This window comes from Artibeus jamaicensis, unplaced genomic scaffold, assembly GCF_021234435.1.
Source record: "Artibeus jamaicensis isolate MK-2021 breed Jamaican fruit bat unplaced genomic scaffold, CSHL_Jam_final scaffold_3307, whole genome shotgun sequence".
Lineage (NCBI taxonomy): Eukaryota > Metazoa > Chordata > Mammalia > Chiroptera > Phyllostomidae > Artibeus > Artibeus jamaicensis.
The window spans coordinates 6,707,322-6,734,429 of NW_026522040.1; the positions used below are offsets into that span (position 1 = coordinate 6,707,322).

At 41.5% G+C, this 27,108-nt stretch overlaps 1 protein-coding gene across 4 annotated transcripts in view; it reads right to left on the minus strand.

Annotated features, from left to right (window-relative positions):
• Nucleotides 1–27,108, minus strand: part of AHCYL2 (adenosylhomocysteinase like 2) — a 155,251-nt gene that overhangs the window by 45,976 nt on the left and 82,167 nt on the right. For 2 of the 4 annotated variants that reach the window (XM_037165809.2, XM_037165808.2), the window contains exon 1: nt 10,931–11,222. The exons of the other annotated variants lie outside the window; for them this stretch is intronic. In XM_037165809.2, coding sequence (XP_037021704.1) covers nt 10,931–10,987 — 57 coding nt within the window. In that variant the 5' untranslated portion in view covers nt 10,988–11,222. Of the gene's footprint in view, nt 1–10,930; nt 11,223–27,108 lie in introns of those variants that run through there. 4 annotated transcript variants of the gene reach the window in all.

The following is a 27,108-nucleotide window of genomic DNA, read 5'->3' on the forward strand; positions in this document are numbered from 1 at the left end:
GAAGCCAGCAGCTGGCGGAGCGGGGTTGCACGGGAAAACTCAGTCAGACGGACTCAGGCGCGGAACCCAGGCGTGGGGTTGCAACGGGCCGACCCAGTGGGTGACTCGCGGATCCGGCGAGGGTGAAGGGTGGCAGGTTGACTGTGCTGGCGCATTCCTGTGCAGATAGACGGGCAAGGGAGTGGGCAGTGAGATGGGACCCAGAGGGTCCCAGCGACGGGTCCCAGTGAGGAGAGGCAGCAGAGATGGCCGGCTCTGACCCTGCCCCCACATACAGCGTCACAACCCAGTGACCTGAGCAACCCTACCCTGGCGAACACCTAAGGCTTCGCTCCTCACCCAGCGGCAGGAAGCAGGAGAGGGGGACGCCATTTCCCCACTCTGACCCCGCCACCACATACAGTGTCACAACTCAGAGACCCCACCCTGGAGGCCCTGACCCGCCCCTAAGGCTCCGCTCCTCACACTTAATGCGCGTGAACAGACCAAAAATGGCTCAAGAAGATCTTAAAGCCCCAGAGCCCATAAATCTAAGTGACGAAAAAATAGCAAAACTTTCAGATGCACAGTTCAAAACAATGGTCATCAGGATGCTCACAGAACTGGTTGATTTTAGTCACAAATTAGAGGAACATATGAAGGCTAAACTAATTGAAATGGATGGCAATGCACAGGAAACCAATAGTAATGGAAAGGAAACTGGGACTCATATCAAAGGAGTGGACCAGAAGGAGGAAAAAAATGACCAAACAGAAAAGGATGAAGAAACAAGAATTCAAAAAAATGAGGAGAGACTTAGGAACCTCCAGGACATCTTTAAACGTTCCAACATCCGAATTATAGGGGTACCAGAAGGGGGAAAGGAACAGCCACAAGTGGAAAACTTATTTGAACAAATAATAAAGGAGAATTTCCCCAATCTGGCAAAGGCAATAGACTTCCAGGAAATCCAGGAAGCTCAGAGAGTCCCAAAGAAGTTGGACCCAAGAAGAAACACACCAAGGCACATCATCATTACATTAGCCAAGATTAAAATTAAGGAGAGAATCCTAGAAGCAGCAAGAGATAAGGGGACAGTCACCTACAAAAGACTTCCTATCAGACTGTCAGCTGATTTCTCAAAAGAGACCTTACAGGCAAGAAGGGGCTGGAAAGAGGTATTCCAAGTCATGAAATCCAAAGACCTACAACCAAGATCTCTATCCAGCAAAACTTTTATTTAGAATGGAAGGGCAGATAAAGTGCTTCTCAGATAAAATCAAATTCAAGGAGTTCATCATCACCAAGCCCATATTTTATGAAATGTTAAAGGAACTTACCTAAGGAAAAGAAGATAACAAATATGAAAAGTGAAAGGACAGCAAACTCACAGTTATTAACAACCACACCTAAAACAAAAGCAAGCTAAAATGACGGCTAGATCAGGAGCAGAACCATAGAAATGAAGATCTCATGGAGGGTTAGCAACAGGGGAGTGGGAGGAGGAGCAGGGGGGAGAAGGTACAGAGAATAAGTAGCATAGACGGTAGGTAGAAAACAGATAGGGGGAGGGCAAGAATAGTATGGGAAATATAGAATCCAAAGAACTTGAGACACATGGTCATAAACTAAAGGGGGGGGGAATGGTAGGAGTGGGGAGGAGCAGGGTGGAGGGGAATGAAGGGGGTGAATAGAACAACTGTAATAGCATAATCAATAAAATTAAAAAAAGATGTATTAATTAGCTTTTCAGTACTCGTAGTACAGTAAACATTAATTATTTTGAATGTTTGGTATAAAAAACCTAAAAGCTACAAGATTGATCATTTATTAAGTATAATATAACAGATGCAGAAGGAATAAGTGAATAGACTGAATATGTATAAACCCTGATACTTGAGATTGCATTTTGGACAATTATCTGATGACTTTCTTGCATTTTGATCTCTTTCTCCTTCTGTTGCAGGTTCCAGCTGATACATTATAACAATTTACCAAATTTAGTATCATTTCAACAAATACCACATTTTGCTATGTATAATTTGCACTTTTTTGCTCAAATTTTTTAGGGAAAAATAAAGATACCCATTATACATGGGCAGTATACATAAAATTTCTTGTACCTTGTATCTGTTTTTGTGTTTTGTAATTATTTGTTACACAAAATTTCTTGTACCATATGTTAAAAAATAAATGCTAAAATTCTTTTTTTTAAAGATTTTATTTATTTTTAGAGAGAGGAATGGAGGGAGGAAGGGAGGGAGAGAAACATCAATGTGTGGTTGCCTCTCATGTGCTGCCCACTGGGGACCCGGCCTGCAACCCAGGCGTGTAACCTGACTGAACTGGCAACCTTGTGGTTCTCAGGCCAGCACTTAATCCACTGAGCAACACCAGCCAGGGCAAAAAACAAGTATCTAAACATAAAAAAATAATAATTGAGTTAAAAAATTAAAATGAAAGATTTTTCCCTGAAAGTTTTGGCCAAAAACGTGGGTGCCCACTCTACATGGGAGTACATCACACACGTCAGAACACAGCGACTTCCCCCACCTCCACTGATTGTTTGCATAATTGCTTAGATTATTCTGGATCCAAGGTGGCTGGGAGGGGGAAGTATCGAAGACCTGACAACTGATTCTACCTTTCAAAATAAAATGATGTTCCCTGGTGGGCAGAACATAGATACAGCACACTGAGAGCGAGAGCAGCAACTGATGCTCATTTCCTGCAGTCAGAGGTAACTGTTGAGTCACTTGAGTACTGAGACCAAGGAACCAGTGCCAAACTGAATCAGCTCAGCACGTCTTTTAGGGGAATTCATAGCATTTTCTGAGCTGTAACAACAAAGCCCGTGTAGTACTTCAGAGTCTGTAAATTATTTTCAGCAACAGGAAAATTCATTGGATTAGAAGCTCTTTGCAAAATGAAAATGGTAAAACTGATTATTTTGCTCAAGTAGGAATTTGTTCCAAAAAAGAAAAAGTGCCCTTTCTATGCACTCCTATGGGATACATATGAACTTCCATATGCATCTCCTATCACAGCACTATCACACGGAATCTAACCATCCACCTGTATTCTGTATAAGTTATCAACTCCATAAAGGCAAGAGCTGTGTATCTTATTCACCCTTACATTCTAGACACAAATGCCTGACATATGGTAGGCCATCAAATTCTGAAATGAATCTGAAGTAGCCTATTCTAATCTTTACTGTATGTGGCTGAATGTTAAGTAAACATGGTAAGTATGAGCCCAGTCTAAAGTTGAAAGAATCCTTAAGGGCAAAAAAAGCTGGGAAGGGGAAGAAGGTGGGTGTGAAGAGGTGGGTGGGGGATAGAAGTCAAGCTCAAAACTCTGGCTTCCATTTCATCAACTTTGTTCAGGACAATGACTTGTCTTTATTCTTTTTTAGAAGCCCATCTAGAAAAAGGAATATTAATTGACTTTCCAAAGGTCACAATGAGTCACTACCTTTAGCAGTGCCAAAAAGAATAATATAAAAATAGAGTAACAGATAAACTCTGCCTGAGGAATGTTAACAGCCCCCCTCCCACCTACACACTACTAGAGGGGGCCAGTCACTCCACTTCTCTAGGACCAGGGGTGGGTGGGTTCACATACATCTTCCCCAAAGACACGAAACCATGTAGCTCTCTGGCTGCATCGTCATCATCTCAAACCAGTTTCCCCAAGCTGAGCTCTCTCCTCTATAGTCTTCTCCATTTACAGTTATGCCTTCTGCGCAGGTCAAATGTAGGCCGTCTTTTGGCACTAAAGAAGACTCCGTAGGCCTTCTCCACTCAGAGACATAGGGTTCTAAATTTTACTTGTTAGACACTGAACTCCAGTTTCTTTAGAACAGACCATTAAACAGAGACTAACCGCTTATGTAGAATGTTATACAATTCTCCAGGGAAATAAATGTTTAACTTTTACTGATGAGCAGAACACATGTTTTAAGTAGGTCATCCCTGGAGCTCACCTGCCCTGAATAATTCAATGTTGTTACATTCCTCACTCAACAGTTCACCCAGTAACACAGTAACGTGCGTACTCACCCAGGTGGGGGTACTTCTGTAGATTCTACCCCTAATTTACCTAAGTCTGAAATCAAAGAGTCCTTTAAGGTAATCCCCATTTTTTCATTTCCGAGAGAACTGCCTAATTCCAAGAGGCACCAAGGCAAGGGAGGGACAGAGACTGTTAGGAAAGGGGCAGCTCACCTCATGCCAGAAGGAGGGATGAAAGCAGGAAAGGAGGGAAAAAGTGGCTGGCCTTTCACATCAATGGCTGCAGCAGCAAGACCGGTAAACAAGAGTTTAGCCTCACCTGGGCTTTAATCCCAGCATTGCCACTGACCATGTATTTCTTTTTGTTGCTCAGCATAGTGACATTTCCAGCCCTACTGCCACCTCTGTGGTCAGGGAGCCTTGTGGGTAGGCCTTTAAACTTTCTGCATTAGCAATTCTGTTGGCTCTTTTTCTTTTTTTTTTCCTTGGTTGCGGGGTGGGGTGCTACCCTTCCCTGGACTCCCTGAAGCTGCTTGACAACCCCTCCAGCAGTTGAACCCAATTTAATAAGGCATTTGTTAGTGGCTCATCAGCCATTCCTAATTCTGACGGCTATTTCGCTTTTATTTTATTTTTTCCCCTAAACACCTAATTACGTGGACCCTCTGACCTCTAAACCTTAACAAGTCCCTTGACAAGGCCCAACTTGCACACGGATAACAATAGTGCACTTATATAAGCGGGGAACTTTTTTGCCTGCTATAATTACCTTGTTAATTAGGTTCCTTTTTAACCTTACTTCCTCCTTTTCCATTTCAGATGATTTTTGTTAACCTAGTCTCATCAGAGAAAAAAATAAACCACAGGCCATTAAAACGATGAGGGAATGTATTAAGATGGTAAGGAAAAACACGGTGCAAAGCCCCCAGGCAGCCCCTCCCGTGCACTCTGGGTCCTCGGGTTGGTCAGACAGGAGCCTGGTGCTATACACTTAACTGTGCATCTTGTATATAGGTTTTGACATTCGATTTCTAGTCCATCTCAAGATTGGTGCTGATTAGGTGCTAAATGACTATATTAGTTTTTTCAAAAAAGTTTTTCACAAACTGTGTTTTGTGGAAGTTATGACTACGAAGGGGAGTTTTCGACTGCCTCAGAGTCCCCAGGATCACGATGACCTTGTTACACACCAAACTGAGTCAAATGAAAGGGCAGGGAATCACATAATGTATCTGTTGATTTCTGAAAGGGGGCCGGTGAATAGGAAATCTATATTCAACTGTAATTTATAGAGGCAGGGTGGGAATGTGATTCAAATTCTTCCTAAAAAAAAAAGAGAATGAAAGAGAGAGACAGCTTGTTGACCAGATGCAAGAACATAAAATGGTAGATTATTTTTTAGAATAATCTTTATTTTCAGAGAAAAGGTCTCTGGAAGAACAGAATAAGGGGAAGAGGACTAATATTTACTCAGTGCCCACACCCAGCCCTGTGTATGCCACTTCTAGTAATCAGCATAAGAATCTTATAATACAGGTATTATTATCCCCATTCGACAAATCAGGAAACTGCAGCTCTTCGAGAACAAATTCCCTTTGCCCGTGGTCTCATGGTAAGTAAATGATGGGACTAGCACGCAGGAGCCTGTGTTTGTCTCAGAGCTGAAGCTGTACCACACTTAACCATTTGCATCAGAAGGCCAAAAACTCCCCTGTACCTAATCTTGGGTCCATTAGTCCTCCTTCATTCTTCTTAAATTAATTACTCCTTACATTTACTTTCTTATCAGATTGGGTCTCAGAAATGACATCATCCCAGATGATTTCAGAGCTCTGATCAAATCACAATTCTGAAATGGCTAATCATGTAAAGAGTGTTACATGGAACAGCCCTTTAATTGGCAACTCTGTCCAATGCCACCACCAGAAATTAAAACAAGTTAACTGAATTCAATTACTGATGTTTACCATCACCCATAACAATACTGATCTATTACTCTGAATTTCAAGAAATGGGATAGACCAGTATTTTTCTGCTCGCTGGCTGAATCTCTGAACTTCTGCTCGTGATAACCAAGGATGTTCACCCTGGACACTCTCAGGTGGTTCCTCATTTTCCTCAGGTGAGAAGAAATTCTTTGCTCCAACGGCTTAAGTCACTAGACTTGCACCAAAGGGTGCTGCAGATATATACAAAACACAACCACAAGACATTTTAGGATACTATTACAGCCAGGTAAAGCCTTACCACTTAATGGGTTTATCGAGCAAAACAAACTTTAGGTGCTTCAAAATCACCTGAAAGCCTTATTAGAACACATTGCTGGACCCCACTCCGAGTTTCTGATTTAGTAAATCTTGGTGGCGCCCAAGATTTTGCATTTCTAACAAGTTGCCAGGTGAGCTGATGCTGCTGGTTTGGGGACCACACTTTGCGAATCGCTGCTCTAGTACTGTCTCCCAGCCTGAATACAGCAGCCCTACTTCTCTTGGCTCTTTCCTCAGCCAACCATTTGATCCTATCAGCGGTTACACTAGGGAGGCACATTCAAAGGCAGAAAAGAAAAGGTCATCTGAAAGGTCAGACATTAGAACGAAGTGAACCTTCATAACCAACTGGGTCCGATTCTGATTTACACAGTTCAAAGCTATCAAAAATAGATGTTTAATACCTTAAGAAAAATAGAACTTCTGTGGAGGATAAAAGATCTATTTAACCTAAAGAGGATCAGTCAGGCCAAGAGAAAACAATTCATTTTGAAATACACAAGGTGATGACCAGAGAGCCTCTCTCTGCATCTCTATTCCTTAACATTTCCAGCACTCGACATCTATAAATCCTCATTAGAAAACTGGGAACAATAACATCTACTTTGCTTATCTCAAATGTGTGCTAAGAAATAAAATAATGTATCCGAGAGGGTTGCGAAGACTACACAACACACAGGTTAAAATATTAACCTTTCAGGTTTTTTAGGTCAAAAGTTCTTTAGCTAGAGCCATAGCTGTCTAGACCCCTGACCCCTTCCCCGGCCAAAATGCAACATTTTGTGTGTGTATATTTTCCTGGGAGAGGCCCTATAGTTTTCATCAGTTTTTCAAATGGGTCTCGGCTTTAAATGTCAATCCTGTTAAAATGTCAATCCTGCCCCAGTTACAGCCAAACTATCTCTACTACTGTTTACCAGATACCTAAAGGCGTCTGTCTCACTTCCAAGTAGATACGGTTCAAGGATTCTTAGAGACGCCTCTCCCTTCTCAGCCAAATGAGCTGCTAAAACAAATCTTTACCTATAAAAGGGATTACTTTTTCGCCAAAAGATCAGGTAACCAGCTAGCTGAGTACTCAAGACTGATTTCCTATGGAAAAGTACCATGTACCAAACAGAGCCTGGGTGGGAGGAGGAAATATTAAAATGTAGAATTAAAAAAAAAAAAAAGGTCACCGCTGATCTCCATGCAACATTAAAGGAGGTATTTCACCTACTAAGAGGGACTGAAGATTTCTCAGGGGAAGTAAAAACATATTCATAAGAAAAATTTTTTAAACGATGTGTTCCCCAACCTTTTAGCAGTAAAGCTGCCTGAACAAGCCTTAGAAAATCCTTCAGGTAAAAAGAGCTGAGTAGCAGAGGCTCCTGCAGAAGCTTTCCCGTGACAGATGGAATTTAACTGAAGGTCTACCTCGTCCATTCTCAGGACTGGGGTTCTTCAAACTTCGTCCTGGCTTATTTCCCTGCTGGGAATCAGAGACGTGAGTACTGTCAGCAGCTGTCTGGTCTGAGTCCTGTCCTCTGATGGGTATCAGGTCCCTTTTTTGATGGTTAATGTAAAGGGAGGTGTTATAATGCACTTTCTCTGCTAAACTTTTCTCCTGAAAGAAAGTTTGAGAGCCTTGTTGTATTTCTTTTGGAGGCTGGGATATTCTCAGTGGAAGTTTCATTACATTGATATATAAACTGGAACGTGAGTCCGATATTTGTTAAAGCTTTCTTAAACTGAAATTTCTGCCCAACGTGGGAGCTGGCTCCATGGTTTTCCCTCAGGGGTTCAAAGGCTCTCTAACATTTCACAGGTGAGGCCTGGAAACCTATAGGCAACCTATAGGCAAACCTATAGAGGGTGTTCAGGGGTTCACTTTGCTGGCTAAGTGGACATTGGTGGCAGCTTAATGCAACGTTTCCAGACCAGGTCAGAAACTAATGATTTGTGCAGTACATGAAGGAAAACCTCAAGAGGTTAAGTCTTTTGGCAAGGAAATACAGATGAAAAAATGGAATTTTGAAGATAAGCCCCTCCCTACTCTTTCTTGTTGTTTTTGTTTAAAACAAACCTACTGATCAAAGGTATTTTTCTAGTTTTTGAGAGAGAATGATCAAGAAATCACTGAAAGAGAGATACTGTACTGAAAACAGAGCAGACCTGTGCTTTAAAGAATGTTTTCTAAAAGCTGGGAAGTCCTAAGTCAAGTCCCTTAAGTAACAGTTGCACTAACTCCTTTAGGAGGGTTTCCTTGTTCACAAAAATAAAAAGAAGATTAGTACGCGAAAGTTCAGCCAGGAGCTCCTCTTGAAGATGTACGTAGCAGGTAAGACAGTGAGGACTGTTACAAGATTAAGAGTTACTATAAAAACGTGCGCTGATTCTCAGTTGACACACGATGTTCTGTGGAACTCTTCCGTAACACTCCTTTAGGGAAGTACCAAAGTGTATGTAGTATTTTAATGTGGTCCCTCTCCATCCCCTAAGAAAATCAGGTGTTTTGCTCCCCTCTCATGTTATCAGCGAGTAGCTGGAGATTAAAAAAACCAAACTAGAATTATTATATGAATCCTTTCCACGAATTCTAAAGCAGTAATTTGAAATAAGCCTGTGGATCAGTAGGATTTCTTTCTATCAAACATTTTAAAGCTGAACTCAAAATTCTGAAAGGAAATTTTCAAAAACAACACTGGCAATATGGGCTCCTCGGTGGGGCCTTTGTTAGACTTACTATGTATTCAATTGCATTGATGGTTATTTATTTAAGCCCACAGTTTCATATATGTATGTACATGAAACCACATATGTATAAAACACAAGACGGCACAGACTGTAAGAAATCAGTCTAAACCTACAGGAAACCACAGTTAGGAACATAAGAATGGTTGCTGTTTTCATTTATTTTTAAATACATTTTCCTTTCCTTTTTTAATCCTCACCCAAAGATATGTTCATTGATTGGAGAGAAAAGAAGTGGGGGTGGGGTGGGGGAGGGAGTCACTGACGTGAGAGAGGAACACCCACTGGCCACCTCCCACATGCTCCCCGCCAGGAATCGAACCGGCAACCCAGGTATGCACCCTGACCGGGGATCCACCGCGCAGCCTGTTGGTGCACAGGACGACGGTCCAAACAACTGCGCTACCCAGCCAGGGCTGGTTGCTCTTTTTAAAATCAAAGGTGACATTGGATGTAAAGTATTAGGTTGTAGGTGGTAGTTCTTAGCAACACATAAGTCCTTCTTACCATTATAGTAAAACCCTTCATCAGGCAAATATGATGTTTTGAAGAATAGTACTAAAGGCACTATAGTTCCTACCTTTTAGAAATACACATATAAAGAATATTTGGGGAAATGTTTTGACTGGAGAGGGGAAAACATGGGCAGATAGAGGAGAAATGTCAAATCTTTTCAGAGACTTGAGAGAGCAGCATCTCTGGGAGTTCTGGGTCCGCCCCCTGCCCCCCACTACAGGCACACTTCAAAGATATTGTGGGTACTATCTAAAGCAGCGATTTTCAAAAGGTGTGCTATAAGAATTTTTCATTTTTACTTATTGATTTTGAGAGAAAGAGAGAGGGAGAGAGAGAGAAACATCAATTTGTTGTTCCATTTATTTGTGCATCCTGATTCTTCTATGTGCCCTGACCAGGTATCGAACCCACAACCTTGGCATACTGGGATGATGCTCTAACCAACTAAGCTACCCAGCCAGGGCTTGTAAGAATTTAAAAAAATGATATCTGATTATTTAGTCAAGGGCACTGATCTCTTTTCCCTTAGACTGTCAAATTTTTAAAAATGACAACAGCCATGGCTGGTGTGGCTCAGTGGATTAAGTGCCAGCCTGCAAACCAAAAGGTCGCAGGTTTGATTCCGAGTCAGGGCACATGCCTGGGTTACAGGCCAGATTCCCTAGTTGGGGGCATGCAAGGGGCAACCAATTGATGTATCTCTCACACACTCTTTCCCTCTCTTTCTCCTTCCTTTCCCTCTAAGAAGTAAATAAATAAAAATCTTAAAAAAAAATGACAATAGCCAAGCACAACAATAGCCATCTGGTGTGAATGAATCAAAATTATACCTATTTTTTGTCATCTTGGTAAAAAGTATATTTTTGGTGTGCTGCAGAATTTTAGTAAGTATGTGTGTCATGAGATGAAAATGGTTGGAAATCGCTGGTCGAGACCACTGCAATGAAGCAGGAACTGCAATAAGGCAAGTCCTGCTCTTTTTGCTGGCGCAGGGTTCTTACCTTCAGTTGGCAAAAAATGCAACATCTGTGAAACACAATAAAGTGAGGTGTGCCTGCATCCTTTTTTTTTAATCCCCATGAGAAACAAACAAAGCATTGGCTTGTAAATCAAATGCAAAGCAATCCACAGGGTAGCACAACCCATGCAGCGCAGCAGTAGGGGCTCCAGCTCAGCACAGCCACGCAAGAAGCTGACTCTGACCACGCAGCTCTCAGACCTTCCCCAGCTTCCGCAATTTGTAATTAAGAAACAGGGGTGATCCAAGACATAGAAAATAATCAGAAATCAGAGTAAAAACTTTTTCCCCAACCACAGGTCTTGGTAGGAATTTCTCATAGATGATCCCTGTCACCTGTCAGAGCTGGTGGCCTCATTATCAAGAAACAGAAAGAAAAGCAAAGTGAGGGAAGAACTCACCATCCACTCAGGCATGTGAAAAGCTGAGGTGCCCTCATTACCGTCCCACTTCTCCATAGTGCAGGCTTGGGGAATGTATGTCCTGAAGCAAAAGGGAGAGCTGGTTTGGAAATGCCGGGGCTTTCTGAGTGCCCCGAAGCACAACCTAACCTAGTGATTCAGAAGCTCACAATGTCTAGCAGAAGCTGTATCCCCTTTCACACAGACTTCCTATTCAAATCAAGATCATTCTCTAACTGCCTACCTAGTCCCTTAGTGGTTAGCTTCAAAGCTTCTGTTTCTGATTCAAAATCAGAGCTGATGCAAGGTTCTGCACCCAGGCACTGAACTTCCTACAGGGCACTCACTGTTTAATGCTACCCACTCTACCCCCAGCTCCCCAGTGGGGACTTTCTGTAGCAACAGTCAAGCTTCCTCCCTTTCCCAGAGAGTGTAAGGCGCTTGTTAATTTTCTCCAGCCCCTCAGTACACGTCACTGCAGGTGCTGATACCAAAATCAATAAGTATCGAGGTCAAGAAGGCACTCCCATTTCTCAAGAGTTGCTTAATCAGTACAGTAAATAGGCGTTTCCTTAAAATCAAGAGTTCCTGATGGTTTTTAAGTTTAAATAGCTACGCAGAAGCTCCCTGTCTGCTCACACCAGGGGTTTGGCACCAAACTCAGGCATATCTCAGATTAAATTTGGAGCCAGGGAAGATCTCTTGCAAAATCCGAGCTTACTAGAGGCTCTTTGAGAAAGTGTTAGGACTACAACTCCCTCTGCTGGCTCCCTGTGCTATGTACAAGAAGGTCTAAGACAGCTGCATCAACAGCAGGGGCGCCAACTGTGAATTAGCTGCTGCTTTAGGGCTAGTCAGGAGCTAGCACGGTGTGGGTTCAGAGGGAGCCAGGGTTTTGGGTCGAGGAGTGCTGCCTCCGAGCCCCCAGCCAATGCCGGTTCTTACTCGCGGGTCTGGTTTCAGGAGGAAACAGGATGCGAACACAGTAGCTGTATACACACTGTAACCTGAAGAGACCTTAGAAGCAGTTTCCTCTCTGTGCCTACCAGCTCTCTGCTCTGCGTATTTCAGATGTGTGGGAAGAAAACAAAACTAGAAAAAAAGGTGACTTAACTTATTTTACCTTCTTATTCATTCCAATAAAGGTACCATAGCTTTCAGGCACAAAAGAAGCCCAACAAGATATGTCTACTTTGGTCCTCTTCAAGAATCAAGGACTCTTCAATGGTGTCAGTTCCCATTGCGGAGGATCATGTCTCTGGAGCTGATAGTCATAGCATTATAGTTAGGATTTCAGATTCATTGCACTTTAGGGACTTCACTGGTTAAGAAGACAGTCCTTTGGATGTGGAGAGGAGAGGGAGGTAATGTCCAGGGGAGGAGGTATTGTAAGATGCCAGAGAGGGCAGAATTCAAATGGCTGACCCGGAGGTACAGACTAGAAAGAAAGGCAAGTGAAAACAAAAGGGGACTGTGGGCCAGGTGAATGCAGGTGTCGAAGGATTAGAGATCACAGGGCAAGTGGGGATCGAATGCAGTAAGAATAAGGAGCAGCAGAGGTGGATGTAAAAGAAGTTATGGTCATAGAGGAAGGAGCTAAGGAGTGAAGCAATTTAAGTGATAAGATACAGAAAGTTGGTGAAATGCAGGAGCAAGAAGGTCCCTCTGATGTCAGGGTGTCAATTTTTATAAAAGGCCTTAGCTCTAAACAACCTCCAGTTACTGTCCTCTAGTCTTCCTTTTAACACAAACTTCGTAAAATGAGAAGTTACATCTACTGCCTAAATTTCCCATGATATCTTTCATCTGTTTTAAATGCAACATATCTAAAACCAAAATGATTGCTCCATCTTTACTTTCCTTCACCCTCCAAACAAGCGTTTTTCCCTCACTTTTCTGCCTCTGTTCCCTGTCAACCAGATATAAAACCTCTGTCATCTTTGATTTCACCCTTGTCCCCAGAACAATCAATTGCTAATTATTTTTGAGCCCTCCCCCCCAAGCCTCTCTTCCTTCCCTACCTGTCCATTTTCACTGCCTCCTAAAAAACCTCTATAAATCCTCTGCATGTCCCTGTATGGACTCTATCTGCAGGTCAGCTGTGTGACCCGCTGTTCCCTGACCGTGAAGACTGCAGGGCATGGCAGCAAAGGGCCCTAGTCTGGGAGTGAAACAGACCAGGGCTGGAAACCTGGCTTTGCCGCTTAACCTCTCTAACCCCTCCCGTCTTCTAACCTGGACAGTGGAAATAATCTCAGCCGTCTCACAGGACTGAAGGAAGGATTCTGAAAGTGTGCACGCACCAAGTACTTAGTAAATGGGAGCTCTTACTTATGTCATTATTATGTTGTCCTTTCCCACCTCAATGCCCTTTGCTTAGGCCATTTCCTCAGACTGAAATGCATTCATTCTGCCTTTTCTTCCGTTATCTTTACTTACTCAAATTCCTCAAGGTTTGGCTCAAATGATACTTCTGCCATGGAATCTAACCTAAAAAGGAATCTCCCTTTCCTCTAATATTATTCTTTAGTCACGTCACTATCTTCACACCTCCTCGTATTATTTTTACTGTGTACACGTGTCATCTCTGGTTAGACTCCAGGATCTTCGGGGCTGAGCCAGCATTGATCTGCCTGAAGTGCCTGACATATAGCAAAGGCTTGTAAAATTTTTTATGTCGTAAGTATACCTCACAGTGTTCTGGGGGTAAGTTGCCTAATACATTATTATTGATTATTTACTATATTAATCAATGTGTTCAATATATTTATGTCCATTTTATAGAATGTGAAACATTATTTTATATGTCTCGGTTATATATAGTTGTATTATTGACCACAGCTATAACTTACTTGTGGTGAGTCCTTACTAGCATTTTAATCCTTAGTTACAATATTATCTCTGCAGGAATATGTAATCCACTTTCCAACTTTTCATCGCTTGATCTGCATCAATTATTATCCATTATGACCTGCATCATACGGAAGCTTTTAGGAACAAATTGAGGGCAAAAGACTATTTTACTGCCAGAATGAAACCCAACCCTTAAAATATTTCAGGGATAGCAAATTATTAGATTATTGGTGCTTTTATTAATGTTTTCTACATAATCATTTATTAAATAACTGGAAGATGACTATGCTCACAGTAGTGTTAACACATGGAAAAAAACTGACTTTAAGGAAACCAGGATTATGAATAAAAGAATAAACAGGTGTAAAATATATCACTTTGAGGCCCTGGCCGGGTGACTCAGTTGGTAAAGCGTCATTCTGATAAACCAAGGTTGTGGGTTTGACCACCCATCAGGGCCCATACAAGAGGCGACCAATGAATGCATAGATAAGTGCAACAACAAATGGATGTTTCTGTTTTTCTCTTTCTCTGTTTCTTTCTCTCTCTCTCCCCATATATATATATATATATATATATATGACTTTAAAAACATTTTTTAAATACATCACTTTGGCAAGCTAAACCAAATGTCATTTCAGTTGTGACATATTTTTCATTTTTTTAATGTAGGTTATAACTAAAATAGACTTCATCTGAAACTGCATCCTCACTACGCCTTTCCGTAACAACAGAAAATAGCAGCTCTCCGCCACTACGCTGTGCAGTCTTTGCCTTTCTGAAATAAAAATAAAAACAGCAGTTATCATAGAGCTAAAGGTCTATTAACAGAGTGGGACAGGGTAAGGCCTAAGGTTTGGGTGGAAGTGCTAGTACCACCTTGTTCCGATCGAATTTCGTTTTACCGCAACGTGCCCCAGAAGGCACAGGGCGGGGGTGACAACGCTGCACCCGATCATCCAAATAATCCCCCTTAGCATCTAGGAGAGGAGTTGGCAACTTCAAAAAAGTTATACAAACTGTGCCCAGTGTTCTCCTTTACAAATTTCGACCAATGTGTGTACAGCTTAAAAGAATCACATTTTAACTCCAAGAAGAACAATTGAAAGTTCCATGTACCAGTTATGTTCCTATCAGGGGTAATCTGATAGCAGCTTCATCATTAATGAAGACAAGCCAGACCTGTGAGACAGAGAGGGTATATGCTTGGAGCCGGAGAGGAAAAGGGCAAGAAGTTAATATTTCCAGGGGTCAAAGTCAAAAAGAACCAGACACTGAAAAAAAAAAGAAGTATAATGGCAGAACAGTTTTAAACAAGAAGTGATAAATCTTCAACCTAGAGAGTCATAAGGCACAGGGCCAAGAACATAAGAATGTGACCCGTCCTCTGTTTCTGGCTTGTTGCTAATGGTTTTATTAGACATTGGCAAGTCACCTAATGACTCTTCTTCAGTGTGCTTACTACTATAAATGAGGGCAAATGGGCAAGAGTGGACTGGGGAAGGTCAGAAGTGGTTCCTTTCAGTGCTGACATTCAGTATTTCTAATCCATCTGGCTTCTCTGAGGCCATTAAGAAAAAGGAATAATTACTCCTTAGTCATCTAAGTTACAGCTTATTGTGGAGGCTAAGGTTCCTAATCATCTGAGTTCAAAGTTCCACCTGGTCAATTATGAGGCCGGCTGCAATTGCTAGGCCTCAAATCTTCCTCACCTCTTCAAACTTGAAAACCAACGCTACCCAAGTGACTGGAAGTAAGGCACCCCCTACCCCACACTTAAATGTTAGGTACCTAAGTCTCATATCCCACAGGTATTTCAGACTCCACATGGCGGTGTCATCATTACTGGTAAAGACCACAGGCTTTAGAGCTGGACAGCCTTGGGTTTAAAGGCTTGGGTTTTAAGTGCTCCATCACTTACTAGCTATGTATGTATCTCTGAGTAAGCTACATAAGTTTTTAAACCTTTGTGATCTCATCTGTAAAATAAGATAACAATACCTTCCTCACTTTGACACTATAAAGATTAAATAGTACATACAAATACATGGAAAGCACTTAGCATAGTGCCAGGAAGCTGTTTTGTCCGAAACCAGACATGGCTGAGCAGTGCCAGACTGCCCAGTTTGAAATCTTGACTCACCACTTACTGCATAACCTCAGGCGAATTACTTATCCTCCTTGTGCTTCAGTTTTCTGGACTGTAAAGAGGATATTAAGAATATCTGCTGGGGGGCAGGGTAGGATGGGCAGAAGAGGGCAAAGGGGGAAATATTGGGACAACTACAATAGAATAACAATAAAAAAGATTTAATTAAAAAAGAATATCTACCCCTTCAGGGGGAACACTTTGTAAACTACATGATTGTCTAACCACTACACTGTACACCTAAAACTAATACCAAATAATGTTGAATGTAAACTATAATTGAAAAAAGTATAATAAAAATAAAAAGCAAAAATTTTAGTATATTTTAATAATGTAAATAATATCTAACTTCATTAACAAAAACTTAAAAAAAAAAGAGTATCTACCCTCACGGGATTGCTGAGAGGGTCACATAAATTAATACACATAATGCACTTAGAACAGTGCCTGGAACATGCCAGTGCTACTGTTACTATTAATAAACATGACAGGTACATCCCCCAACACACCCAAATCCACCTTCTCTTCTTACACATGGCGAATTCATTCAATCAAACCACAAGTGCTGCCTGGGTGTCTGTCATGTGCCAGGCGGCAAAGAAAGACAGTCCCTGACCTCTGAGAGCTCAGAGTCTAGGAAGGAACACAGGCAACTGAACAAGTAATGACAAGAAAAGATGAAAAATGATAAGGCAAGTGCAGGTGCTTCGGGACTACAAGGCGATCACGTATATCGGGAGTGTGGCATCAGAGAAGTTCCATCTAAGCTGAAAGGTAAAGGAGGAGTAGAGGGTACTGGCCGTGCACTTGTGAGGAGGGCTGAGAAGGCTCTTCCAAACAGAAGAACGTGTACTCCACACTGTCTCTTGCAACCTGTCCTTTCTTCTTATCAGCTGTGTAAAGCCTAACCATCATCATATCCATCTAAATCAGTGCTTCTTAGCCTTGAATGTGGCTACAAATTATTTGGAGATCTTATTAAAATGCTGGTTTTGATTTTACTAAGTCTGGAATGGGTCCCAGGACTTTACAGTTTTAACAGCTCTCAAGATGATGCCAGTAATGTTGGGGCTACACTTTGACAAGGCCCCAGAGAGTTCCATCCCTGGAAAAGCTGACTTCGATTCATTAAATTAACTTATTTTAATGTGATTATCACCAGCACAATCATTTCCAATCCTGATCACATCACTTCCCCGCTCATAGCGCCTGAATAGCTTCCCACCATCTTCCAAATAAAATCCAAAGTCCTTAATATGACCCTCCCTCATGACTTAACCTCTGCATATCTCCTAAGCCTCTGCTCTCTGAATTCCCCCATGTCCTCTGAAACACACACACACACACACACACACACACACACACACACACGCTTTCAAAAGTTACTCATCTATAATTTCCTTAAGTGCACACTTCCACCTCCTGGTCTAGGTTAAGAATCGATTCTGTGAGTTACTGAGAAATCCCCCAGATTCATCTCTATCATAGCACATATCACTTTTGACAATATAATTGATCATTTGTCTATTTCCACACTAGAACTTCAAACTGTTTGAGGGCAGAGATTATGTGTCTTGTTCAACTATCTCATACATAGTAAAAACCAATGAATATCAGTGGAGAGAAAAATGACATAAAAAATAGCTATCTCAGAGTAAAGCCCAAAATAAGTAAAATATAGGACAATCATCTGAGGGTACAAGAAGGAAAAGGGATTTAGATCTGAGTAAGAACTAACAAAACCATACATAGAAACATCACTATTAACAAAAGTGTGCCTAGTACGGCTGTATGTAGGTCCTTGCCACTCACTAATCCAAGCACCGCTCCTCAGGTAAACAATTAAGCAATACAGAGACACAGTACACTAAAGCAGGTACCAAATTTACCACCTTTTCCACTCCCTGTTAAGTCCCTTAGAATCTGGGGGTGGAGTGTGGACTTAAACCCTCAATTTTCCTGACACAGCTAAACAGAACCCTACTTAGGTCAGGGTTCAGTTTTACACAGTTAGTACCTATAGCTAGAACTGTCCTCAAAGAGAAGTCAAGCTTAAACTTGGAAACTTCCTCTTGAATTTGAAAACAACCAGAATAAGAGTGAGAAGGAATATGCATTCAGGGGCCTCAATTTCATCACAGAGTAGGGGTTGGGCGGGGAGGATGGGGCAGTACAGGGTAAAATAATGAAGCATAAAGTTATCAAATAAATGCAGAATGTGAACTTCTCAATATATTCTTTTTTTTTAATTACTTTTAAAAGATTTTATTTATTTATTTTTGGAGAGAGGGTAAAGGAGGGAGAAAGAGGGAGAGAAATATCAATGTGTGGTTGCCTCTCATGCGCCCCCTACTGGGGTCCTGGCCCACAACTTAGGCATGTGCCCTGACTGGGAATTGAACCAGTGACCCTTTGGTTAGCAGGACAATACTCAATTCACTGAGCCACACCAGCCAGGGCCTCTTTTTTAAAAAACAAACTTTTTACTGAAGCATAACTTATCTACAAAAAAAGTACACAAATCAAAAAGTTATAATTTGAGGGTATGTGGAGATGGAAGAAAGTATAGGGGTATAAATGGTAGAAAAAATACAATAAAAAGTAAATACAAAGAAGGGTAAAATTTCAAAAGCACATCTATGCTCGGTAACTGCTTACCGAGATGAGGAAATGGAACATTACCAGCACCCTAGGGCCTCCCCTCTCAGTTTTTACCCTGGACTGGCCAGTTCTGTCAGTTTTCGAACCTGACATAAATGTCATGAAAGATGCACTCGAGTGCCTGTTTTTCCAGTTCAGTATATTTCTGAGTTATTCAAGTTGCACCATGAGCAATAAGCTGCACTTGGCAGTTCACTTATTTTTACTGATGGAGAGCATCCTATTGCATGGATATTCCTAATTTACTGAACACATTCCCCTGGTGAAAGTTATTTTCAGTCTGGGGGCCATGAAAAACATTATCACTATGAACATACTTGTATATGTTGTGCTCATGAAAATGAAAATATTTCTGTTAGGTATATATCAAGGAATGGACTTGCTGGTGATAGGGTACGCACATATTCAGTTAGGTATATCAAGCAAATTTCCAAAGTGCTTGTACTAATTTATATTCCTACTGGCAGAATATCGGTGTTCCAGTTACTTTATATCCTTGCCAGTGCTTGGTGTTGTTCATCTTTTTACATTTTACCAAGTAACTCATGGCTGAGTGAAGCTTATCTAATCTTCGTACTGTCTCTATAAAGCTTATCACAGTCATTTTGTGCTTGGGAAAACTAGGCATCACTTCAGCTCTATGTCTGAGCTACATTTTAAACAATGAAACCCCTAAGAAAAAGCAGAAAGAGGCAAAAAACATGGCACTAAGTAGACCATGAGAAGAACACTTGGATTCGAGCCTGAGAGCTTACACAAGAAGGCAGAGCAATGCCTTGTTTGACCTCAGCCGGGAATATACATATCGGGTGAGTCAAATTTCTGCCACTGTGCACATGTCCATGAATGCCCACTAAAATGAAGCAACAACCACAAGTATTAATGGTGGAGATAGCAAATAAGTTTATAAATAAATTTTAGTGAGTAGGCAAATGTGAAATATAAAATCTAAGAATACTGGGGATCAGCTGTGCTGTTGGTCACTTGATCCGAATGACTGCAAGACAAATTTGCTCTGATTTTAAAGGTTATGAGCTAATTCTTGCCTACAGATTTGGTAAATACCTTCTGAGGTCCATAAATTTACAAGGGAAAGATGGTCTGGTCAAAATCCTCTGCCAAGTCTAGCAGTGATGATGACTGTGGAAGAGAATTCAATCATCTTAAAGGTGTGCTAATGCTGTGGTGTTAACAGGAGTCTGCTCCTGGTTGTAAGAGGTCTCACACAATGCAGATTTTTGAAAGGCCGTATTCAGACACACAAGACTACCAGTACCGAACAGTCATGCTTATGCTTGAGCCACTCGGCTGCTGACAACCACCCAAGCACGCAGAAAGGTCAATACGACCTAGTGATTCTGCCATGTTCCCCTACTCGGTCATTTCTCCTCATCTCCATATCAGTTGTCAAATATTCTCTACTCTTCTCAAGTGCAGAACATCTATCCCTTACACTCAGTACATTGCTTGTACTCCTTTTTTCACCGAGAAAACGAAAACCATTAAATGGAAATATGTTTTTCAACTTGACACCAAAGCCTACAGCCTTATCTACACCGTCTTCTCCTATCTCCCTCCTGTTTTATCCATTTAGCTACCCTATGTCTTTTGATTGGAGTATTTGAGCCATTCACATTTACAGTGATTATTGCTAGGTATGTATTTATTGCCATTTTATCTTTTTTAACTATGCTCCTTCTCCTCTGTCTTCTTCAGGCAAGCCCGTTGGCGCTTGTTGTGATACTGGTTTGGTGGTAACAAACTCCTTTAGCTTTTTCTTGTCTGAGAAGCTCTTTAGTTCTCCTTCAATTTTATTTTTTTAATATTTTATTTATTTATTTTTAGATAGTGGGTAAGGAAGGGAGAGAAACATCAATGTGCGAGATAAACATTGATTGGTTGCCTCTTACACACCCCCAACATGTGACGTGGGCTGCAACATAGGCGTGTACCCTAAGAATTGAACCAGTGACCTTTTGGTTTGCAGGATGATGCCCAACCCACTGAGCCACACCTGTCAGGGCTCTCCTTCAATTTTAAATGATAGCCTTACTGGGAAAAGCAGCCTTGGTTGCAGGTCCTTGCTTTTCATCGCTTTGAATATTTCATGCCACTCCTTTTTGACCTGAAATGTTTCTGTTGGGTAATCAGCTGACAGTTTTATGGGAGCTCCCTTGTAGGTACAGGTACCAAACTGCCTTTTTCTTGTGGCTTTTAAGATTCTCTTCTTGTCTTTAACCTTTGCCATTTTAATTATGATGTGTTTTGGTGTGGGCCTCTTTGGGTCCATCTTGTCTGGGACTCTCTGTGCTTCCTGGACTTGTGTGTCTTTTTCTCTCACCAGGTTAGGGGTTTTCTGTCATTATTTCTTCAAATAGGTTTCTGATCCCTTGTTCTCTTTCTTTTCCTTCTCGTACCCCCATGTTGTGAATATTGTTATGCTTCATATTGTCCCAAAGTTCCCTTATACTATCCTCATTTTTAAAATTCTTTTTCTTTGTGATGCTTTGATTAGATGTTTTCTACCCTGTCTTCCAAATCACTGATTCAATCCTCTGCTTCATCTAATCTATTATTTATTCCTTCCAGTGTGTTCATTATTTAAGATATTGTATTCTTCATTTCTGATTGGTCCTTTTTTATGGGTTTTATGTCCTTTTTCACGCCATTGAGTATCCTTATGATCATTACCTTGAACTCTATACTGATAAATTGCTTATCTCCGTTTCATTTAGCTCTTCTTTTGGAGAATTCTCTTGTTCTTTCATTTGCTGCCTGTTTGTCTCCCCATTTTGGCTGCCTCTTTGTGGCTGTTTCCTTGTATTAGGTAGATCTGCAAAGACCTGGTGCAGACCTATGTCAGATGCTGCCTGTGACTAGCCCTGGGCAACCTGTTTGGAGCTCTCAACGACCCACAGGTTGTGGCTCCCTCTTCTGGGCCTGGGTACATGTAGAAAGTCTCCCTCCTGTTTTAATGGAAGAGGATTCTTTCTTCCCCTCTGTTATGGACTAAATTGTATCCCTCAAAATACATATGTCGAAGCCGTAACTCCCAATGTGACTGTACTTGGCAACAGGGCCCATAGGAGAGTAATTAAAGCTAATGAGGTCATTAATGATAGAGTCTTAACCTCATAGAATTATCATCTTTACGAGGAGACACCAGAAGGCTGGCACGGCTTGCTCTCTCTCTCTCTCTGGCACACAGTGGCAAGGCAATGTGAAGACACAGGGAGAAGGCAGCCATCTATAAACCAGAAGGAGAGGCCTCATCAGAAATGAACCCTGATAGCTGCCGATCTCAGACTTCTAGCCTCCAGAAAACATATTTCTGCTGTTTAAGCCACCCAGTCTGTGGTATTTTGTTATGGCGGCCTGAATAGACTGTACACCACCTAAATCTGATCCCTCCAACCAGTGTTCTAGATCCAACTCTCCCTTACCTTCTAAGGGACAATTCTCTATCAATTATCCCCTTCACTTACATTTCCTCAACCTTTCACTCTCTATTGACTTCTTCCCATCAGCACAGAATGTGTTCGGGTTTCTCCTATCCCCCAGGGAAATCTTCTACCTTTCCCCTTCAGCAAATGCTACTCTCTGTACTTACTTCAAAGAGAAACATGTTGGCCTTCTAAGTTCACTATAACCCCAATTCTTTCCTTTCCACTCACTCCTCAGTCTACTACAGTCTGGCTCCTGCAATCCACTGAAACTACACCAAAGTCATTATGTCCTTGTTGCTAAATCTAATGAAGACCTTTTACCTTACTTTACCTCTTAGGGTTTTGACATTATTAACACCTTTTTCTTTTCCTTTTTTAAAGATTTTATTTATTTATCTTTAGAGGGGAAGGAGAGAGGGAAAGAAACATCACTGTATGGTTGCCTTTCATGCATCCCCTGCTGGGAACTGGCCTGCAGGGAACCAGCCTGCAACCCAGGCATGTGCCCTGACTGGGAATTGAACCAGGATCCCCTGGTTTGCAAACCTGTGCTCAATCCACTGAGCTACACCAGCCAGGGCTTTAACACCTTTTTCTTGAAAGACTTTCTCCCCTTGGCTTTTCTAACATTATTCCATCATTTCTTTCACCTCCAAGATACCTTCCTTTTCAGTTTCCTTTGTAGCCTGGAATAATTAAATTTATGGTAATGCTATAAAAGAAATGATCAATGTAAAGTGTAAAAGAAAAAAAAAACCCAAAACTTCCTTCAATAGAATGATCAAGAAAGGCATTTCTAAGGTGACAATACTTTAGCTAAGACCAGAAGGATGAGAAAAACACTCCGATGTAAGAAAAACTTTGGAATGTTTAAGGAATGGAAAGATAATTTGCGTGGTAAGAATTTTGTGAATGAGAGATAGAATGAGGTCGCAAAGACAGGAAAAAGCCCAAACATGAAGGCCTTACAAGCCAATATAAAGATTTTGGATTTAGCCCTGGCTGGTGTAGCACAGTGGATTGAGCTCGGGCCTGCGAACCAGACAATCACGGTTCGATTCCCAGTCAGGGCACATACCAGGGTTGCAGGCTGGTTCCCAGCAAGGGGCGCACGAAAGGCAACCATACATTGATGTTTCTCTCCCTCTCTCCTTCCCCTCCTCTCTAAAGATAAATAAATAAAATCTTAAAAAAAAAAGATTTTGGATTTCGTTCTAATGGATGTCAATAAAAATTTTTTTTTGTTTTTTTAACTTCATTTATTTTTAAAGAGAGGGCGAGGGAGGGAGAAGAGAGGAAGAGAAACATCAATGTGTGGTTGCCTCTCACATGGCTCCCACTGGAGACCTGGCCTGCAACCCAGGCACGTGCCCTGACTGGGAAGTGGAACCAGCGACCCTTCAATCCACCGAGCTATACCAGCCAGGGCTTATTGAAGGATTTTAAGCAAGGACCAAACCAACAGATGACAGTAACCAGGAGTAGGCTGATATTAACAAGGATGGAGAAAAACAGATAGATTTGGGGGTAATTTCAAATGCAGAACTCACAAGACTTGCTCATGAATTGGACGTAAGAGGTGAGAGAAAAGGAAAAACGACTTCCAATTCTAATGTGAACAACTGGGTGAAGATGATTTACCTAGATGAAAATGGCTGCCAAACGCTCAAGTCTGAATACTTTTGTCTGTCAGCTGTTCTTGCAAAGCACGCAACAGGAAGTGCTGTACGAGTACAGGTGACCCAGAACAACATGGGGGTTAGGGACACCAACCCACACATTCAAAATCCACACACAACTTTTCACTCCCCCAAAACTTAACTACCAAGAGTCTACTGTTTACGAGAAGCCTTACAGATAATGTAAACAGTTGATTATCATATATTTTGTATGTTAGATATATCAGAACTCTGTATTCTTACCATAAAGTTAGCTAAAGAAAGAAAAATATTAAGAAAATCATAAGAAGAAAATCGTAAGAGAAACTACATTTATAATATTTACTGGAAAAAAATCTGCATATAAAGAGACCTGTGCAATTCAAACTCAACTCATGTTATTCCAGAGTCAACTGTACCAAATGTACTACTCATTTCATCTAAAAAAAAAAAAAGGAGAGAGAGAAAGATTAAGAATTATATAGTAAGGCTGGTATTTAATAAAATGAATAATTTTCATTGCTGTCCTGGCCATGTGGCTCGGGTGGTGGGAGCATTGTCCCATATACCAAAAGGTTGTGGGTTCAATTCCTAGTCAGGGCACATGCCTAGGTGCAGGTTTGATTCCTGGTCAAGGTGCACATGGGAGGCAACCAACTGATTGTTTCTCACATCGATGTTTGTTTCTCTCTCCCTCTCTCCCCACCCCATCTCACCCTTCTCTTTCTAAAGTCAATAAGCACACCCTTGGGTGAGGATTAAAATAATAATAAATAATTACAATTATTATTTTAATTGCTTCATCAAGGACATTCTTAATTGAAATGGGAAAAAAATTTGAACTGCAAGTGCACAGCAAAGAAGAACACAATGACAACTAAGGGTCTGGTGCCAGAGCCTTACTATGGAAGGCACTAACAGTTTCATCCACCATTGTTTACGTTCCATTTGTGCAAACATCAACACAATGGAAAAGGCAAATAACATGTTAATATTATGCAAATAGCTCTGCCTTCCCCCATCCTGGAATCCAGGGAACACACTTTGAGAACACTGATGTAAGAGGTGCTGGAGACCAGTGGGAGGTCTGGGGTTTACCGAGGGCTTTGTGTAAGACCTGAATTTTCTTTTTTGCCTGCAAATGAGTATCTCAGAAAAGTCTCTTCAGTCTTACACACTTCAGTGACCTCTGCCATTAACAGTGGGGATTTCCTTCTTTCCACCTTCCCCTTTTCTTATTCAGGGGGTTTCAAAGGCAAAAGTATTTTCATAATAATCCTAAAATGTTATCTGTCTTTTTCCCTTTTCATTCTCTCAGGAGTGTAGAACGGTGTTTTCCAAAGGCTGTATGGTTTGTGATGATGTCATCACTGCCAACTAATGGAATGCATGAGTCTGTATTTTTGTGTTCTCTAAAATTCACCAAAAAGATTGGATTAGGATATAAACAAAAGTGTTTTCAACTCATTACTGCTACTATGCAACTATCTTCAGTTATACCTGTTATGTCTCTAACTTCATTATCAACCAATAAACTATTATTTTTAAATCCCGAAGATTTCCTGGTGCCTATGTGGAAATACAAATAATAAGTAAACATTATTGACTTGTTTCCAATAATATTCAAAAAACTTTTTTCAGGGACTTCTGCCAAGATGGAGGCATAGGTGGAAACACTGTGCCTTCTTGCACAACCAAGTTTAAAGACAACAAAGTTTTAGTAACAAAAAACACAACCCAACCACAGAAAATTGAACTATACAGAAGTCCAACAACAACAAACCGTTCAGCCAGACCGGTAAGAGGGGCAGAGCCAGCAGCAGAGCAGAGGCGGGCAGGAAAGATCCCCCCATCCAGGTACGCAGGCAGCTGTGGGCGGATCCCAGGTGTGGGGTGGTGACAGGTGGACCCAGTGAGGGCGCAAGGCGGCAGGCTGACCGCTGTCACACATTCACGCGCAGATAAACCAGCGAAGAAGCCAGCAGTGAGAGAGCAGTGAGACAGACTGCATAGGCCCCAGCGGCAGGAAGCAGCAGAGGGGACCGCTATTGCCCCGCTCTGACATACAGCATCACAACCCAGTGACCAGGGTGGCCCCGCCCTGGTGAAGACCTAAGTCTCTGCTTCTCATACGTAACAGGCGCGAACAGACCAAAACATTATGGCTCAAGAACAGCTCAAGGCCCAGAGCCCTTAAATCTAAGCGACCAAGAGATAGCCAAACTTTCAGATGCACAGTTCAAAACAATGGTCATCAGGATGCTCACAGAACTGGTTGATTTTAGTCACAAATTAGAGGAACATATGAAGGCTAAACTAATTGAAATGAAGGGAATTGCACAGGAAACCAATAGTGATGGAAAGGAAACTGGGACTCAAATCAAGGGAGTGGACCAGAAGGAGGAAAAAAATGACCAAACAGAAAATGAAGAAACAAAAATTCAAAGAAAATGAGGAGAGATTTAGGAACCTCCAGGACATCTTTAAACGTTCCAACATCCGAATTATAGGGGTACCAGAAGGGGAAGAGGAACAGCCACAAGTGGAAAACTTATTTGAACAAATAATAAAGGGGAACTTCCCCAATCTGGCAAAGGCAATAGACTTCCAGGAAATCCAGGAAGCTCAGAGAGTCCCAAAGAAGTTGGACCCAAGAAGGAACACACCAAGGCACATCAGCATTACATTAGCCAAGATTAAAATGAAGGAGAGAATCCTAGAAGCAGCAAGAGCTAAGGGGACAGTCACCTACAAAGGAGTTCCCATCAGACTGTCAGAGGATTTCTCAAAAGAGACCTTACAGGCAAGAAGGGGCTGGAAAGAAGTATTCCAAGTCATGAAATCCAAAGACCTACAACCAAGATTGCTCTATCCAGCAAAGCTTTCATTTAGAATGGAAGGGCAGATAAAGTGCTTCTCAGATAAGATCAAATTCAAGGAGTTCATCATCACCAAGCCCTTATTATATGAAATGTTAAAGGGACTTACCTAAGAAAAAGAAGATAAAAAAGATGAACAGTGAAAGGACAGCAAACTCACAGTTATTAACAACCACACCTAAAACAAAAGCAAACTAAGAGGACAGCTAGATCAGGAGTGGAACCATAGAAATGAAGATCACATGGAGGGATAGCAACAGGGGAGTGGGAGGAGGAGAAGGGGGGAGAAGGTACAGAAAATAAGTAGCATAGACAGTAGGTAGAAAATAGACGGGGGGGGGGCAAGAATAGTAGGGGAAATATAGAATCTAAAGACCTTGAGACACATGGTCATAAACTAAAGGGGGGGAAAGGTGGGGGAGGGGGTGTGCAGGGTGGAGGGGAATGAAGGGGGGGAAATGTGTCAACTGTAATGGCATAATCAATAAAATATATTAAAAAAAACTTTTTTCAACCCTTTAAAAATGTTTAG